Source organism: Paramacrobiotus metropolitanus, unplaced genomic scaffold (assembly GCF_019649055.1).
Source record: "Paramacrobiotus metropolitanus isolate TYO unplaced genomic scaffold, Prichtersi_v1.0 Parri_scaffold0000074, whole genome shotgun sequence".
Lineage (NCBI taxonomy): Eukaryota > Metazoa > Tardigrada > Eutardigrada > Parachela > Macrobiotidae > Paramacrobiotus > Paramacrobiotus metropolitanus.
The window spans coordinates 373,507-390,668 of NW_026570294.1; the positions used below are offsets into that span (position 1 = coordinate 373,507).

General features: G+C 45.5%; 3 protein-coding genes across 3 annotated transcripts; 2 read left to right on the forward strand and 1 right to left on the reverse strand.

The window, feature by feature from the left end:
* Positions 1 to 1,817: 1,817 nt before the first annotated feature.
* On the reverse strand, positions 1,818 to 5,358 carry LOC129595107 (transmembrane protease serine 9-like). Its single transcript, XM_055492020.1, has 8 exons — positions 5,329 to 5,358; positions 5,067 to 5,191; positions 4,700 to 5,019; positions 3,450 to 3,748; positions 3,023 to 3,299; positions 2,360 to 2,494; positions 2,170 to 2,281; positions 1,818 to 2,103 (listed from the first exon to the last, which is right to left on the reverse strand). Exons 1-8 carry the CDS (start codon positions 5,356 to 5,358, stop codon positions 1,818 to 1,820), a joined length of 1,584 nt encoding a protein of 527 aa, XP_055347995.1.
* A 3,785-nt stretch (positions 5,359 to 9,143) lies between these two features.
* Positions 9,144 to 12,295, forward strand: LOC129595108 (uncharacterized). Its single transcript, XM_055492021.1, has 11 exons — positions 9,144 to 9,356; positions 9,617 to 10,110; positions 10,298 to 10,353; positions 10,474 to 10,632; positions 10,710 to 10,849; positions 10,976 to 11,132; positions 11,201 to 11,310; positions 11,377 to 11,520; positions 11,691 to 11,828; positions 11,898 to 12,067; positions 12,145 to 12,295. The coding sequence occupies exons 1-11, from the start codon at positions 9,144 to 9,146 to the stop codon at positions 12,293 to 12,295; spliced, it is 1,932 nt and encodes a 643-aa protein (XP_055347996.1).
* A 1,984-nt stretch (positions 12,296 to 14,279) lies between these two features.
* LOC129595133 (uncharacterized) lies at positions 14,280 to 15,859 on the forward strand. Its single transcript, XM_055492047.1, has 2 exons — positions 14,280 to 14,836; positions 14,945 to 15,859. The coding sequence occupies exons 1-2, from the start codon at positions 14,512 to 14,514 to the stop codon at positions 15,598 to 15,600; spliced, it is 981 nt and encodes a 326-aa protein (XP_055348022.1). The 5' UTR covers positions 14,280 to 14,511; the 3' UTR covers positions 15,601 to 15,859.
* The last annotated feature ends 1,303 nt before the right edge of the window (positions 15,860 to 17,162 follow it).

Sequence of the window (17,162 nt, forward strand, 5' to 3'; positions counted from 1 at the left end):
CTGATGCAAGCCAGCTGGTGGTTTACGTTGTGGCTTGACAGTGTTTTATGTAAAGCGCTGCTATTAAGATTGCAGGTACTGATAACAGGTAAGCACCACTCGTACAACTGCTGGTAAACAGGTTAAAACTGTATTATAGCCCGGACCTGCCTGGTGCAGCTAATACCACATGTACCGTCAATGCCGCACAGCCTTAATAGCAGCGCTTTACATAAAACGCTGTGCAGCCACAACGTAAACCACCAGCTGGCTTACATCAGAAGTACAAGGGATTGGTTCGGCTAGACACATTTTTCCCCCTGTATGCATACGTTGAAAGTATGATATCAAACTGTATACAGCAATTGTTTGTCTGTTGCAGGCTCGGCGGATATCAAGAAAATAGACACCAATTATGGAACGATCATCGATCTAAACTTGCATCTGGGTCGACGTCGTGGCGGTACCCAAAAGTTCCAGTTTCAGATACCACCAGCCAACGGAACAGGGACCGTGTCAAGCATTCCAAACAGTTAGTTTCTGTATATTAAGCCTACAGAATCATGCCTATATCGACCCATTATCGTTATTTGCCGACCAAACGAAAGAAAGGTCACCGAAATTAGACGGCTCTGCACGGTTGATGCTTACAGATGCAGGAGGCAGGCCTGCCGATGACCGTCAGACCGATGGACGCCGAGGCGACACGGACCGGCGACCGTTTCGTCCGGATGGCGATCGGCATCGTTTTGACAGGGACGGTGATCGGCACGACCGACATGGAGGCCATGGACGCCATCCCGAGCGAGACCGCGACCGAGATCACGATCGTGGTCGCGATAGAGATCGGGATCGAAATCGCGACAACCGTCCCGGAGACCGTCATGACCGCTATCCGTACGCAGCATGGCGTCGACCGTGGTTTTATGGAGGCAGCCGAAAGGACTCTTCGAAGGGTCGGGATCGATTTCCGCGATGGGATAGTGGCAACGCCGGTGCGATGACGGGCACAGCCACTGGTTATTAATTTGACAAGGCTATTGAAGTGTTCTACTGCAGAGACTACGAGTAGAAAGCTGATTTAAGAAACTATGTTCTGAAAGTAACTCGGAATGTATTTGTATATGTTGTGTAAGTATAATACACCAACCACAATTTTGAACCTGACAACATTGACGGTGCGCAAAACAACATCCTACTAATCGTGGTACCAGTCCGTCCACACGACGAAAGCGCCAAAACGGGTTTAATTAAATTGTATAAAGGGCTTACAGTACTTGCTATGTTTTTGCTCAACATTCGGCACCAGTATCTACCGGCAAATCAAAATTTTGTTAAACACGTGAACTTTTTGAATACAGTTTCAACGATCAGCCTTTCGACAGGGCACTATGGTGTGGTTATATAAGTAACTCGTTCTAAAAACGCCGTACGATGTGAGAGGAACCCTATCATAGCCAATCCAGTATGCGTGGGACCTAAATAAATTATTTCACTCTGCTGGGTGTTGGTACTTTATCTGTTTAGGTATACAGTCCGACCGCGTTGCCTCCTCTTGTCGGGCATCGCACCCGCTGCGTAGAAAATTAAGCATTGTGTGGGATCTTTGCCGTAACTTGAAAGCCGCAGTCTGCAGTAACTTTGCCATAAATAAACACACAAAGGAAGAAAAACCGATTGAAAAGACACATTTAATTCTACAAAAAGAAAAGATTTCGAAAGAAGTGGTTCATTTACAGACAAAAAGGATTTTGTTTTTTAATTGTAGACGTAATTTCAATGTATGATCGTTTTGAGTGGCGGAACTGTTGCTGTTATGGTGACCGGGAATTGTTGGATTAGTCTACAAAGACTGGGAACTGTAAACTGTTGGATTGGTCGTTAGGGTCACCAAAACGCCGTCTAGATTCCACTTGAACATCGCCCGGCAGAGCATTGGCCACTATCCACGACAAATACAGTGTAACTGCCGTGCTCTGTCCGCCTTGACCGCTTCCGCACGTCTCGCTCGTAAAGGCCATGACGCCGGCTAAATAGTAGTTGTTGCGGGTGGGATCATAGCATACCAACGGCCCGCCGTTGTCCCCGATGCACTGATCCTGGCCTGTCGCACCTTGACTGCAACTAAAAGCAACACCCATCGATAACCAGCCGATAGTTGCCATGCAGGGATCGCGGTTAAAGTCTTACAGGTAATTGCTGACGTTAGTGCAAGTGCTTCCCGAGCAGAACACGGCGCAACTGCCCGACTGTGGGATGATTTTTTGTGTAGTCCACTTCAAGGGTACTGCATTACGGATCGCTGCAAACAAGCCATGCAAGAAATAAACTGGATACTCAATTTCTTCTTCTTAAGGCTGGAATTAGTATTATGACTTACGTTTTCCGTTGTTTTCGGTTCCGTAGCCACTAATGACGCAGGTATCGTTGAATGCCGGCACTCGGTATGCCAGACATATTGCGCATGCACACGGTTTGTTGACAAGATCGATGGCACTCGATAACGTTAGAATACCTTGGAACAATCAATGCACCAAAATAACATTCAGAACGCTTTCGAATTATGACAGGAAGAAGTTTAAGAGCCAAGCCAGCGGCAGGCTAGGCCTGCATCAGCGCACGCGGACCAACGCGAACATAGTTGCCTTATATGCACCAACCGGCCGGAATATACAGTAACTTTGGAAAAAATGTAGTTACAACGTAAAATTTAAAGGCTAGAAAACGGAAATAATGGTCGACGAAAACATTTTGCTTCCGGGTTTTTTTGTCGACCTCACCAGAGCAAAATCTTAAGAATCACAGATAACCTATGCTACGGCTTTTACTTTCGCCCAGGAGCCAGAATTAAACTAAGAAAAGGACTGTGCTGGTCGATGCTGGAACTATCGGAAGAAGACCAAGCATACGGCCTCCATATATATGCACGCCAACGAGCATTTTTCTTAGTCATGTTGTTGTCCCTTGGTTAACGAAGTATACGGCGGAAAAGGAATAAATGTCTTAACGTTTAAATTGTGCATTAAGGCAACATGGTGCTTACCGATGTCGTTATCGTCCGTGGCGAAGACATAACCCGGGTGCAGTGTAACATTTTGCACGGTAAAGGTCTGCGCACATCCGGTAACATCTTGCGCATTCGATGACGGTGTACTGCTGTCCACTGCTCCGACGGTCACGGTGTACGCCGACGCACTGGAGATCGTGACGCCACTGGAGGTCACCATGCATGTGCCCGCCGTAAGGATGGTTCGCGTCCCGATAATGATCCCACCGCACGTCGTCTTGCGACCGTTTCCCTGACTGACGACGACCAAAGCCTGCCAACAGACGACCGAAGCGGTGCTATTGGTCCCACCGAAAATGCGGGACTCCAAGAACGCTTCGGCGTCCCGGCCTTGGCGATGACGGACCGAGCGAAAGCGCTACGGGTCGTCGAACGCTGATACGGAGCTGCGCGATAAACCCACGATGCCAAACGCATCGATTTGGCCGTTGCCGGGAATACCACATGCTTCCGGTGTGGCCGTGGGTGGAGTTGGGGTGTTTGTTGTTCCTGGAGGAACGGTAGTGGGAGGGGTGACAGTCGGGTTCGGGAATACGTTAATGTCGCCGGATAAAGCATTGTCCGAAATCCATTGCAAATACAGTGCTACTTTCGTATTTTGGTTGCCATGCAGGTTGAAAATGCAAAAATCGTCCACCACAGCTATAACACCCGCCAAATAATAGACTTTGTTGATCGGGTCCCAACAGACTAGTGCGCCTCCTAAACACATTACGCCATGATAAAAGTTTTTCAGCGCTGGCCAGCTGGATTTCGATCTGGCCCGCGCTCACGGGCTGAGCCTGGGTCTGAATTTGACCACTGAAAGTCTTAATCTGACTGTGTATTAATGATATGTTACTCTTTTGTTCTGCCATGTATTCTTATGTTTTTCTTATTTTGTCTTTGTCTTTTGTAATTCTTCTGTTTTTCTTATTTTTATCTTTGCCTTTTTTATGTTATTCTCAAGTTTTCTTATGCTTTTTTTATGTTATTTTTTTATGATATATTCTTATGTTGTTCCTTGTGTTGAGAATAACATGATAATAACGCAAGAAAACATAAGAATAACATAAGAAAAAGATAAGATAAAAAAAGAAACGCAAGAAGATATGAAAAAACATTAGAATAGCATAAGAAACCATTAGAATAAACATAAGGATAACAAGAGAAGAAGAACATTACGAAACAACACAAGAAACAACATAAGAAATAACATAAGAAAACATAAGAATAACATAAAAATAAAACATAGTCACTTTATTAGTCAGACTTTCAGTACTGAGACTGAGACTTTAGTAGCCAGACTCAACTTTTTCGGAGTCAGACTAAGCCTCTCAACGCGGCCTTTCGATCTTGCAGTGGAATACGGTAGAGTGAATTTGTAATTATATGAACCATTAAAAGATAACATTTCCGTAATGCATGCAGTGGATTAAACATTACCGTCATCTCCAGCACACACGCCTCCGCCTGGACCCTTTGTACATAAATATTGTGTCCGATTGGTTGTTGTTCCCGTGCTGTCTGCAAATGCTGGACAATGGCTAGTGTCGCTTTGGTCAACAACGGTCCGGGCGCCCCATGTCAGCGGAATTGGATTTTCAGGCTCTGCGCAATTAGAAGACTTTTAGGGTAAAACAGCAGCTAAAGCGACCCACAATTAACTTCTACCGTCCGTGAAGTCCGGAAAACCAAATCCCGTCACCGCGCACATCTCACCGACTGCCGGCTGGCGTGAGCTGAAGCACAGTGTACAGGCGCACGGCTTCTGGTCAACATTAATGGCCGTCGTCAGCGTGATAATGCCAATGTCGTTGTCCTTGACCGTGTCGTTATATGCCGGGTGCGTTGTGGCCGATTTCACGGTGAACGTCTGGGCGCAGTGGGTGGGATCGTAGACGTTGGAAGCCGGGGCGTCGCTGTCCAGGGCACCCACGACCACCTGGATGCGGCTTACCGGTAATGGAGCTCTGGGAAAGTGGTCAGTAGCTCTGCTCACGTAACGTGCTGCTGGTTCAAATAGAGCGTGGCGTATTACCTCGTAGTTTCATCCAGCAAGCAATGGGCGGTGGTCAAGATGGTCTGACTGCCGATGATCACGCCGCCGCATATCTGTCGCCTACTGGTAAGCAGTCCGGTTGGTATTGTCGACACAATGAATGCCTGCCAATGCGTTTGTTTAAACAATACGCTTTTCACGAAAAAGAGTAAGAAGAACAACGCGAAACCGTAGTTGGCGCGTGTACAATCTATGCGGTAAGATTCGTAAGATGTTTACACCCGGCAGCCAAAAACCGTACCTGAGCAGATACAGGAAAGCGCGACTGCATTGCATTTTAACGCCACTGACTGCATCGCTAACGAGGTTGTTTAAATTTATCTAAGACACCTCTTTATCGTGGATTGGCCGAAGAGTGTATCCCATTGCTCACGGGTGATGTTCCGCCGGAATATGCTGTGTGAGTCGTATGTTAAGTTTAACAGACAGAGAAAAAACAGCACGTAATGCATGGTATCGCAAAAAACTTCTTCGAACGGACAACACTGACACTCGTACTCCAAAAAAATGGTTTTACACTATTAAAAATTTGTTGAAGATAACAAAAGAAAGTTCGATCGTCAACCTTGCTACCGGAACTGTTTTTTTCTGCTTGGCTAATCAAAAACGTTCATCGTGTCCGTAACCCTTTTCTTACGTGACGCAGTTTGCTCGGTAGCGCTCAAATCAGTAATATCAAAAACAGTATACAGTATTTGAGAGGCAAAAAATAACTGATTACATCTGCTTCCGGTGCAGCTGTGCCCGCGTTTCCGCGCTGGATTTTAGTACTGATCTGGTGCTGGTAAGTACCGTATTCTGTACCGGTAAATAGCGTCTCAACAGTTTCTCGCCGTATTTCGGGCCAGTAGAGCTACGATTAGCCGAGTAGATTTCGGTCCGAACGGTCAACTGGTTTGGAACCCAAACGGTAGAACAGATAGTTCAGGAAAAATATTTTTGCTGTCGCCTTGTTGGTCGCCTTGTTCTGGGCGCCGCCGCTGCTCCGGAGCTCTCATGGATGGGATCACAGCAGGTGACAAGGCAATAATGTATATGCGTAACGCTGACAACGCGTGCGTCCCAAGCCAGACAGAATTCTTCCTCTTTCCCTTGGAGTTAACATATCAGGACGAGATAAACCCCGCACGGTACCGGTTGCGTTCCGGTAGTCGGAACCGAGTATTTTTTTAAAGCAAATATATTTTCAGTACCGAACTAGGTACATACTACCGAAATGTTTATTTAAGCGATAGCCGCATTGATATTATGGATTTCGGGTGTTATATCTGCACCACCAGCGAAAGCATCTGCAGGTAGGTGCATAAACTTAAAATCAACGCTTCGCTTTAAAATGAGACGAATGGCCATTCGTCAGCGATTCAACATTCATTTATGTGATAAATAGTTTACTGCAGTAATAGAGTGCTGTGTCAGCTAGAATTTTGACTCAAGTGATATTAATTTTATTGTATGTACCTGGTTCCTCGTCCTGATCCCTATTATGCGTACCAGCAACTGAAACCTAACAATAAGTAATGCACTCGTACTGTATAATATAAAAATAATATACAGAGTATTGCACTATGCTGTCTATGCATACATTTGAAGTAATTAGAATGATATCTAGCTGTCTATGCTACTGTATGCTGTAAATATTTGTCGGTTTCAGGATCGGTAGATATCAGGAAAATAGACACCAATTATGGAACGATCATCGATTAGAACTTGCATTTGGGCCGACGCCGAGGCGGTATCCAAAAGTTTCAGTTCCAGTTACCATCAGCCAACGGAACAGGGACCGTGCCAGGCACTTCGGACAGTGAGTTTTACTGTGCTCCAGTAAATTCAGGTTACAGAATTATGCCTACGTCTACTGGTTAATGAGTGGTTATCGTTATTTACCGACCAAACGTATGAAGGGACACTGCAGTTACACAGCAGTGCAAGATTGATGTTTTGCAGATGCAGTAGGCAGACCTATCGATGACCGTCGGACAGGTGGATGTCGAGGCGACATCGATCGGTGGCCGGACGGTGATCGGCATCGATTTGACATGGACGGCGATCGACACAAGCGACATGGAGGCCATGAACGCCACTCTGAGCGAGACCGCGACCCAGATCACAACCGTGGTCGCGACAGCGACCGGGATCGAAATCGGGATCGCGATCGCGACAACCGTCATGACCGCTATCCATACGCAGCACGGCGTCGACCGTGGTTTTATGGAGGCAACCGAAAGGACTCTTCGGAGTGTCGGGACAGATTTCCGTGCATGATAGGATATATAGTGGTAGCGACGGTGATCGAGATGACGATCGCGAGCGCAGCCCATGCATGACTGTAACAAAATCCTTTTTTGAGGACCATACTTCCACTTTTGGAAGTATTTGCAGTGTATAAAATGCCACAGGTTGTGCATCTCATATCGTGCTGATGGTTAGTGCGTCGTGAGTGGACGCGTTCAATAAATTAAGAGTGTCATCTTAGAAATTTCTTTAGGTTATTGTGGAAATATGGTCTTCTTCACGGTCGTCACGACTTTTATTTCACAGGTAGTATGCCTGCTTAATAGTTCACTAATGTTCTCCAAAACTATCCGGCTTACAGTATAGCTTTATTTTCAGTACCATCGGAAAAAAAGATTATGATTACAACCACGGGTGACTGTTATGTGTGAACAGCATTATAATATAGCACTTAACGAAAGAATAAGTTGCTCCGTGCAGCAAATCGATCGAGGTATCGGTGAATTCCTGGAAGGCGAGTTTCTGACTGATAGTTGCGATCACTCATTCGCACTTGACGGGCAGCGTGATGAGATTGCCGTTATACTGTAGTCGACCCTGACGCAGTCATGGCTGTTGCAAAAGGGATCTGCGTTGGCATCTTCCGACTTGTACTACTCGTAGCTGATGGCAACAAGTCCTGCGTGCTGTGAGGGCGCAGAACCTGGCGTTCAAAGGGCTCGTATAGTACCGGCACCGTCATGATAAGTCAACGTCGGGCCGCCAAAGATCTGGCCCCAGGAAATTGGGCTTGAATAGGCACAGTTCGGGCACAGAGATTTATAAAGGTCATCGGCTATAGATAACTGGTAAGCGTATCTCTGAAGCCAGAACTATAAATACACCGCTGATACACGTCAAAGGTGCCGACTCCATGAGGCTAAAAGGAAACTGGCGAAATTAATAATCACGCACGGTTTAAGAAGTAATCGCTCGTAATAGTCCTCGAAGTATCGCTAAATTTACTGTAAACTTTGCACGACAGGGCCGCGTTTTTAAAGGTTATGTTAAACCCGCCATGGTAAAGCGGTATTGGTAACGGTCGTGACACTGGCGCTACTTATCGTACTTGTAACAACATATTCAGCATTCACGTTTTGCTCCGACACGTAGTGCAGTCGTTGATGCACGAATCTGAATCGGTTGAACGCTTGTCTATATATAATAATTGTACCACCAGTACCAGTACCACAAGCACCACCAGAAACCTGTACCATTACCTAGAATTTGATATCTGTACTAGTACAGTACATCTGCACTGAGCGCACAGGTGCCACTATTAAGGCTAAAATGTCTGTCGCCTCGAAGCTCTTTCCGTAATAATTTTCCAATTCCACAGATCCACTTAATTCTATTTACTAGTGGTACTGAAAAATCGCGCTCAATGCAAATGCTGTGGTGAATAATTACATGGTACTAGTGAACAATCAAAAATTTAATCCGGATACATAATCGACTGCGCTGCGGAAAAATGGCCGGCAAGATGTTAACAATCATTGATGGTCTGCAAACTCTGCACAGATTTCTTCAGCCGTTCCGCAGTACGCAGACTGCCGTTGTAGTGTACTGGTCAGCAGCATCCGTTGTTCGATGACCCGCCGTTACCGGATGCACTGGCTAAGAACGGCCACCGCGGTGACCACTGATTCGGCACTGGCTGTCTTCGGTCCTCGCTTCAACGGTGCGACAAAGTATATTTGACCATTTGGTTGTGGTTTTTCAATAACTGCTTCTACTATGTACTAATTCATAATCGTTACCTTTAGTCCAATTCTGGTCATAAGAATGGACGCGGTAATCTATAATGTTGGTGATACATCCACCTCATACAGTTATGATCCCAAGAGCGATTTTCTGGGTGAAGGCCAGTTTGGCAATGTGTACCGCGCCCGGCCGCTGGATGGCGTTCATCAAGGGGTTCAGTTAGCTTTAAAAATCGCGAAGGACACCCCGGATGGTACTCCAACACCCGGACAAATGGCCCACTTTTCCAGGCTGGTACAACTGCGCCATGCCAACGTAGCAAAGATTTACCATGTGTTTGTCATTCAAACCGGCAGGGGCAAATCGGTGCTGCATACTGCCATGGAGCTATGCTGTGGTGAGTTTGAGAAAATCATTGGCAACAGTATTTTTGGGTCCTAGCTTGATTGAATGGAACGTTGGATTCGGGCGCCGTTGTGCGTGACCTGACGCTTTTACAGTATTTTATCGGAATTACTATTGCTGTTGTGAAAGTTCCGATTATGCTGACACAGGTGAATCTGATGCTGCATCTGGACATTAAGCCAAGTAATGTCCTGATGGCAATGGGTGACGATCAAGACGAGCGGATGTTACTTGGCGATGTCGACGACATACGCAGCATGAGGGATCATCATACTACGTCACAGGACGTGACTTCGATGTGCGGTACAGTTGGTTTCATAAGTCCTGAAATTCTTCGCCGCGATATGCAACTGCCCACCACCAACCCCGGGCGACCGTCTGATCTGTGGAGCACTGGCTGCCTGTTTCTGAAGATTGCTGCCCATGTTACCGGAGATCACACAGAAGTGATTGGCCGTGGCGAGGACAGGCAGCCAGTGGCAGCGATAGCGCCGGCTCGCCGTCTCATGCTAATGGCTGACGGTTATGTTCCGCTGACGCCAGCCGTCGTCCCGGAAGAAATCGCTGCGATTATCCGCCGTTGCTTAGTCGTTGATTCAACCGGCAGGATTTCAGCGCGGGAGCTGTTTAGCGTAGTGTCCAGGTAATGTATATCCGTTGTACGTTACTAGGAACTCTAGGATAGATTTTATAAGTTCAGCGAGGATACACTGGACGCAGTTTCATCATAACGCTCCAGTTTTATATTCATGTAGATGTTTTTTTCTGGGGCACTACAATGTTGTGGGCTCGTGTCCACAGCTTTATAATAATCTGTGTGTTACTTGCAGTTGTCATCGGGAAGTCGAAACCACAGAGAACCGTGATAAGCAGACGGCGGAAGTACGTACTTACTTGGCAGACCGGAAATAATTATACTGTCATACGTACATACTGTATGCGTCCGTGCGACATTTACACTTTTATTGCGTTGTATGCTACGATATGATACTTTCTACTTAAAAAGAACTAATCATAACTATTTTGCAGACGAATCGGAACAACGATGTTACGGAGAGTTTTATCGACATGCGGCTTAAGCAAGATCTGCTGCGCGGCGTCTCCTCCTATGGTTTCAAGACGCCTTCGGCCATTCAACGACTAGCGATTGTGCCCTGTTTGAAAGGTATGCGTATACTGGTCGATCCGTGTTGGTTTGGTGATTTGATCTACTGTGATCTGATTTGATCTACGTCGCTGCAGGCCGGGATGTGATCGCGCAATCCCTTTCCGAGACCGGGAAAACCGCCACCTTCGCTGTATCTGTTCTCCAGATCATTGACACGGCTAGTTTTGAATGCCAGGCTCTAGTGTTGGCGCCTACAAGGGGGATGGCTGAACAGGTCAGTGTACAAGTGTCATTTTCAAACAAATTACTTCGTGAATACCAGTATGCAATGTCCACGACTCATTCAATGCTGTATCGCGTTACATTATTCGATTACTGACGTGCTGGCACTGTCTTCCAGGTTAAAACGATGCTACTGGGATTAGGCCGCTATCTGGATGTGCGGTGCTACGTGTGCGTAAACAGTCAGCACGGCGTGGTCAAGCTGGACCAGTGCCCGCACGTGGTGGTCGGCACACCGGATCATGTCCACGATTTAATTTCCCAGAGAGCTGTGTGTAAGTGCACTGGGTCATTCTGATTACCATAGTTAGTGTCTCTTATTTTGGCTTTTATGAATCCACAGCCGTTAACGCTCTGAAGATGTTCGTACTGGATGAAGCAGAGAAAACATTGGCGCTTGGTTTCAAGGAGCACATTTATGACATCTTCAAGATCCTTCCCGCAGCCATTCAGGTACAGAAAGCTTTTCGAAAGGCTTTTTCGACGTGTTCAATGACTGGCAGGAATCTTCCACTTTAGATGGTGCTGCTGAGTGCCACGATGACCCCAGATGTACTGGAAGTGGCGGAGAAGGTCATGCGCGATCCCATTCGGATTTCGGCTAAGACTGATGAGTTGGCGCTGGAGGGAATCCATCAGTTTTTCGTCGATGTCCATCGCGAGGTGCGCTTTTATTTTCAGCATTCTGTTTATTCGTGCAAGAAATTTCGAAATTACGTTTTAGCGGTAAAAATTGGCATATTTGGTAGCTTCTTGCTGAAGCCGTCATACGGCGCTTGCTCTTCACCGTGAAGTTATTTGAGCAAACGGTTAAAATTCCTGGGTATTTGTAGGATTGGAAGTTCGAAACACTGTGTGATTTGTATTCCACAGTATGGATTTCACAGAGTATTATCTTTTGTAATACCCACGAAAAGGCTGAATCCCTCACCAGTCAGATGCAGGCCGACAGTCATACAGTCAGCAGCATGGTAAGAAAGCCGCGTCTAGTAAATCCTTTGTTGAGCAATCAAAACAGTGTGGCCGTTTGTGATCGGCAGTACGGGGAGGTGAGCAAAGAGGAGCGCGAAGTGATTATGCGAGAGTTCCGTAGCGGAATGAGCCGCGTCCTCATCACAACGGATCGGCTGACTCGCGGCATCGATGTCCAGTCAGTTAACTTAATTATCAACTATGATCTGCCCAATAAATGCGAGGACTACATACACCGGTGAGCAGCTGTTTCCTTCTAGCGACCTTCACTGCGTAATATTATGTACCTTTGTATCGACGTTGTATGCGTTGCAGTGTAGGGCACGGTGGCCGCATTGGACGTACCGGTAAAAGCTGTGCTGTCAGTTTTGTGACCAGAGAGGACGTTCGCCATTTGAAGGAAATTGAGCAGTACTACAACACCAAGATCGAGGAGATGCCCAGTAATATCGCCGACCTATTGTGATCTGAATTCTGGAATGAGATGACGTGGAGGCGCCCTGATGATACAGGGCAGAGTGACTACAGACTTATGCGTAGCGTAGTGTGCTGGGTTTTGGCGGGGAGCAAAGTACCTGACTGTGTATCACACCGGCAATAATTTGTTACTTCTCTGTAATTATATTTTTCACTGAGTGGCTAGTGTCAACTTGCACTTAACACAATTTTTTGCACAGATTTGTGACTTATTATTAAGAGTCACGATATTTTTTGTCCAGTGTTTATTACTTATTATCAATGTGAAACTGAAAAAGGTAAGAATGCAAATTCGCAGGCAGCTGTTTACAGTTTTGTCTAAGCTTTTGTAGCAGTAGTGTACTCGTTAAGAAACAAATTAAAACAAACTTTACTCTTGTTATCACAAACTCCTCCGGCAAGAAGAGCGTTCCTGTATCCGCAAGTAGTCAGTCTACTGCGTAGATATGATTAGTGGGTTAGGGAGATGGATTAGTGGGAATTAATTCGAGTTTAATGCTGCACAGGCGGAAGACAAGAAAAGCCGATTATACGCGTATCTAAAAAACACATACTCATATTATATTTTTGCGACCCTGGCTTTCGGACACGGGCCTCAAGGGAACTCGGCAACTGCCTTAGTGAAAGGAATCGGCAAGCGGCTGAAGCAACACACCGGTGAACCTCGCTTGTAAATGCAAAGCCTGCGGCAACGTCTTTCGTTAGCAGTCCAGTGAGGCAACGCCCTCCCCATGCTCGGGACCCTGGATGGAGCCAGTCGTTTAAAGGAACTGTTTATGTTATAATTTCATCGTATTTCGTTTAAAAAATCTTCACAAGCTTTTGTTCTGGAAACAATGAAAAGGTCCGCGCCGAGGATTAAGAACAGTCGGTTTTTCAGCTTGAATGGAACCAGAAGGCCTGATCCCTGAAACATCAGAAACGACCGCATCGCCGGTTGTAATCTTGTAATCACAGTGGTCCTGTGAGAAAGCGGGAAACTGTGGCTGTTACCTACGGAGTAACATTTACTAATCGCAATTACGTCACAAACTGTAGCCGCTGCAGAGTAGACCGGAAATGGACATCGACGAAGCACAGCTGGCTGCAGCCACGATACCAGCTCGTACCGGCTGAAATTTGCATATTGTCCTTTTAATTTTACAGACTTTAAAATTTACAGAATTTCTTACAGACTGAAAAAACTTATTTTCTTAGAGACTTTCTTAAACTTTCTTACAGACAGAGGGCTGAAATGTACAGATTTTTAAATTTACATAATCTTTTTTTACCGGCTGAAATTTACTTACCTTTGGGAGACTGTACCAAAAATCAGGTGGGCAAGGTCGAAAGCCATAACTGGCCAGTGCGCCACTGCCGCCGGTCCGAAACGCGTAAAAAGTTTTGTGCAGCGGTTGTTCGTTCAACGCACCAAGGGAATGCGATTAAGATTAACCGTGCGTAATGGGCACGATTTCCTAGCAAGGTGGCATAGAAGAGGTATTTCTGTTGCGAAATTTAATGTCTTATTTGATTATTTTTGAAGTCTTATAATATCAACTGTCCAAGTCCAAACTGCGCTCGATGTGGACTGTCTTCCGAATAATTCCGATGTGGTTGGCCGTTGGTGCATGTAAAACTGTAAAATGTACTGTAATGATGATATCGCGTACGTGCATCTACTATCTATACCCTGTACGGTATTCAATATAAATTTTTTATTAATTTTGTTGGTAGCCGGTAGGCCTAGGTAAACGTACATTTTATTGGATTACTGACTGTACGAGTTACTTGCTAGTTACCGACAATCAGCAGTGAGATGAGCTGTAGCGCCTGCTGGCACACTACTGACATACATTTAATACTGATGAGTCAATACTCTGTTAGTGTAGACTCAGTGAGTAGTACGTAACTTACGATCGTTAGTACAGCGGGCATGTGCAAGGCCATGTGCTGCACGTTTGATTTCCCGTGTACGCATCGAAGTGGGAAATCTCAGCGAACGCGAAGTTATGTGGGCTTAACGTCGAATATCCAATACATACAGTACTTATTAAATAAGTATTTTTCCTTTTGCTACGTACTCTGATACTTTTACGTTTTTAATCTGTTGCTGCATTCGACAATGGCAGTGCTGTAATCGGCAGCAAAATTCGAAGAGCCGAAATCTGTGGAACGCATACATCCTTTTCTTCAAATGCTTGGCTGTCAGCATCTGTTAACATCATGAAACCCGCACAAATTGGTAGGACTTGCCAGCATCACTGGGATGGAAAAACAGGCCGCATTGGGAATGGTTTTTTTGGCGAAGTTTTTACGGCGAGAATTACTGAGCGCGGAGATTACACCGGACAAGATGTTGTGGTTGTCAAGAGGGTGTACATGAAGCATACGCAGTTTCTGGAGGATACGAACAATTTTGCCAGATATCAGCAGAGACTGCAAGCCATCTTTTGTCTTACTCATGACAACTTGATGAAATACCATAAAGTCTCCGTATACCCACAACTTGTCGGTGCCACATTCGAGTTTATGATGGACTACTATCCCTGTATGTATCGCTACATTATCACATTTAAGTGCAGTCTGTGCGCCAGTTAAACACGCATTCACCTCCGAATAGCAGTTATGGTTGTAAACTGTCCGGTTTGGTATTTAGATGGGAATCTTAGAGCTAGACTGGATATGATGAAGAATACCAGAACACTCTTGGATCCCGCTAAGGCTGTCCGGTATTCCGTCGATCTCGCGAGCGGCTTGTCATTTCTCCACCAAAACAACCTTACGCACGGCGATCTGAAGCCGGAGAATGTCCTGATCGACTGCGCGGACGGTCGACCAGAAAAACTGCTCATCTCGGACTTGGACGGCATTGTCACCATTTTGCGCGGCGCTATCAGCTCGTTGTCCAACGGGCACTGGCGCACCAGTATGCGCTACATGTCCCCGGAGATGCTGGATGCCTTTACGCCGGCCGCCCAGCATGACGTCTGGTCGGCCATTCCCGCGGCGAAGACCGATGTGTGGAGTGCGGGCTGTATCGCGCTGGACCTGATACGCTGCATCACCGGCGACCATCAGGAGCTTCTGCGCAATCCCGTCACCGGCCAAGTTATGGGCCAGGAGCGCCGGCTGAGTACGATGGCCTTCCTCGTCGCCGTGAGTGTTCATCACTGTATTCCCGTAATTAATGCTCCCCCGCCGGTTCCTCCGTTGTTGGCTGAGTGTGTACGACGCTGCTTGCAAGTCGATATTAACGACCGATTGTCGGCCGAGACGTTGCTCAAGGAGCTCTTGTCCATGAAGCTCAACTGATCTAAATGTTGTGACGGTTTTATAACTCTTTTAAACTGCGGCCTAATGCTTTGTTAGTGCGCAAATTTAGTTTTTGTCAGGAGGTTTCGCGAAGCACAAGACGGAAACCGAAGATTAAGTATTACGCCTCTATGGTATTACCAGTTTTGTACACCATCACTAGAACTTTCGTTTTGTGCGCAGCCTCGGATACTTCTTTTGCTTCTGGTTTAGGTCATTCCGTCGGCTGGTATAGGCAAATTAAAGTGGACAAACATTATGTTAGACGCACCGTAGTCCACCGAAAGTCAGTTATTATCCGATTTTCTAGAAATTTTACTATGACGATGAATCTGATCGAACTAAAACCAGTCTCATGGCAATTTTTTTCGATTTTGGTAAAATAATATCAGTTTTTGAGAATGTCAGGAAAATGTTGTAAACCTAATTCTGAACGTCACTTTTAAAAGGAATAAAAAGTATTCCCTCATACAAAGTAGGGCTTGTGCGTAGAATTTATTTGCAGCATCCTGAACTAAAAAATACAAAGCCCGGTGAACAAGGGAATTAAGTAGTGCACCACAACTACGTACGTGATGCTAAGGCAGACATCATCATATACCAAGAGCGAGGTTTTCCGCGCCAGGATAGCCCCAAGACGGAGCAACACGCGCGAATCAAACAAGTCCACCATGTCACACCGACATTCTGCATGTTGTCCCGTTCATCCAGAACGCATGCCCGGTCCAGGAGGATGATCTACTCAATCAACGGCCCGCGCCAGCGAAATCCACGCCTGCATTTCCAATTTTCCGCGTGATCGGCTTGTTCCACAAACAATTCTGCCAATTCTCGTTCGTGTATGCACGAATATTATAAACATACGATTATAATACACCGGTGAATTAATTAGAAAATAAGTACTGTAATATAAATAAATTCACGAAATTAACTACTCCGTAGTATGCATTAATGACCCGCAAGGTGAAGAAAAAATAAGTTAAATTAGTTAGAAAGAATACTTGTTATAATAAATTGGAAATGCAGGCGTGGATTTCGCTGGCGCGAAATCCACGCCTGCATTTCCAATTTTCCGCGTGATCGGCTTGTTCCACAAACAATTCTGCCAATTCTCGTTCGTGTATGCACGAATATTATAAACATACGATTATAATACACCGGTGAATTAATTAGAAAATAAGTACTGTAATATAAATAAATTCACGAAATTAACTACTCCGTAGTATGCATTAATGACCCGCAAGGTGAAGAAAAAATAAGTTAAATTAGTTAGAAAGAATACTTGTAGTATAAATTAAATTGAAAAAAAACCAACAAAAATAATTAAATGTAAGTACAAACAACCTAATCAAATAATAAATAACATGGGCAAATAAAAATACGAATGCTCAATCAAGCTGATAAGCGACCCGCAAGATTAATTGGAAATAAATTCAACTGAAGATAATAGAGATTCGATCCGCACCGGTACGTAACTGACAACTGAAAATAGTTTTGAAATTCTTTACGCAGCGTTTCTCAAGAATACGCTGCTAATTGAACGGGATTAAAGAAAACTTAAT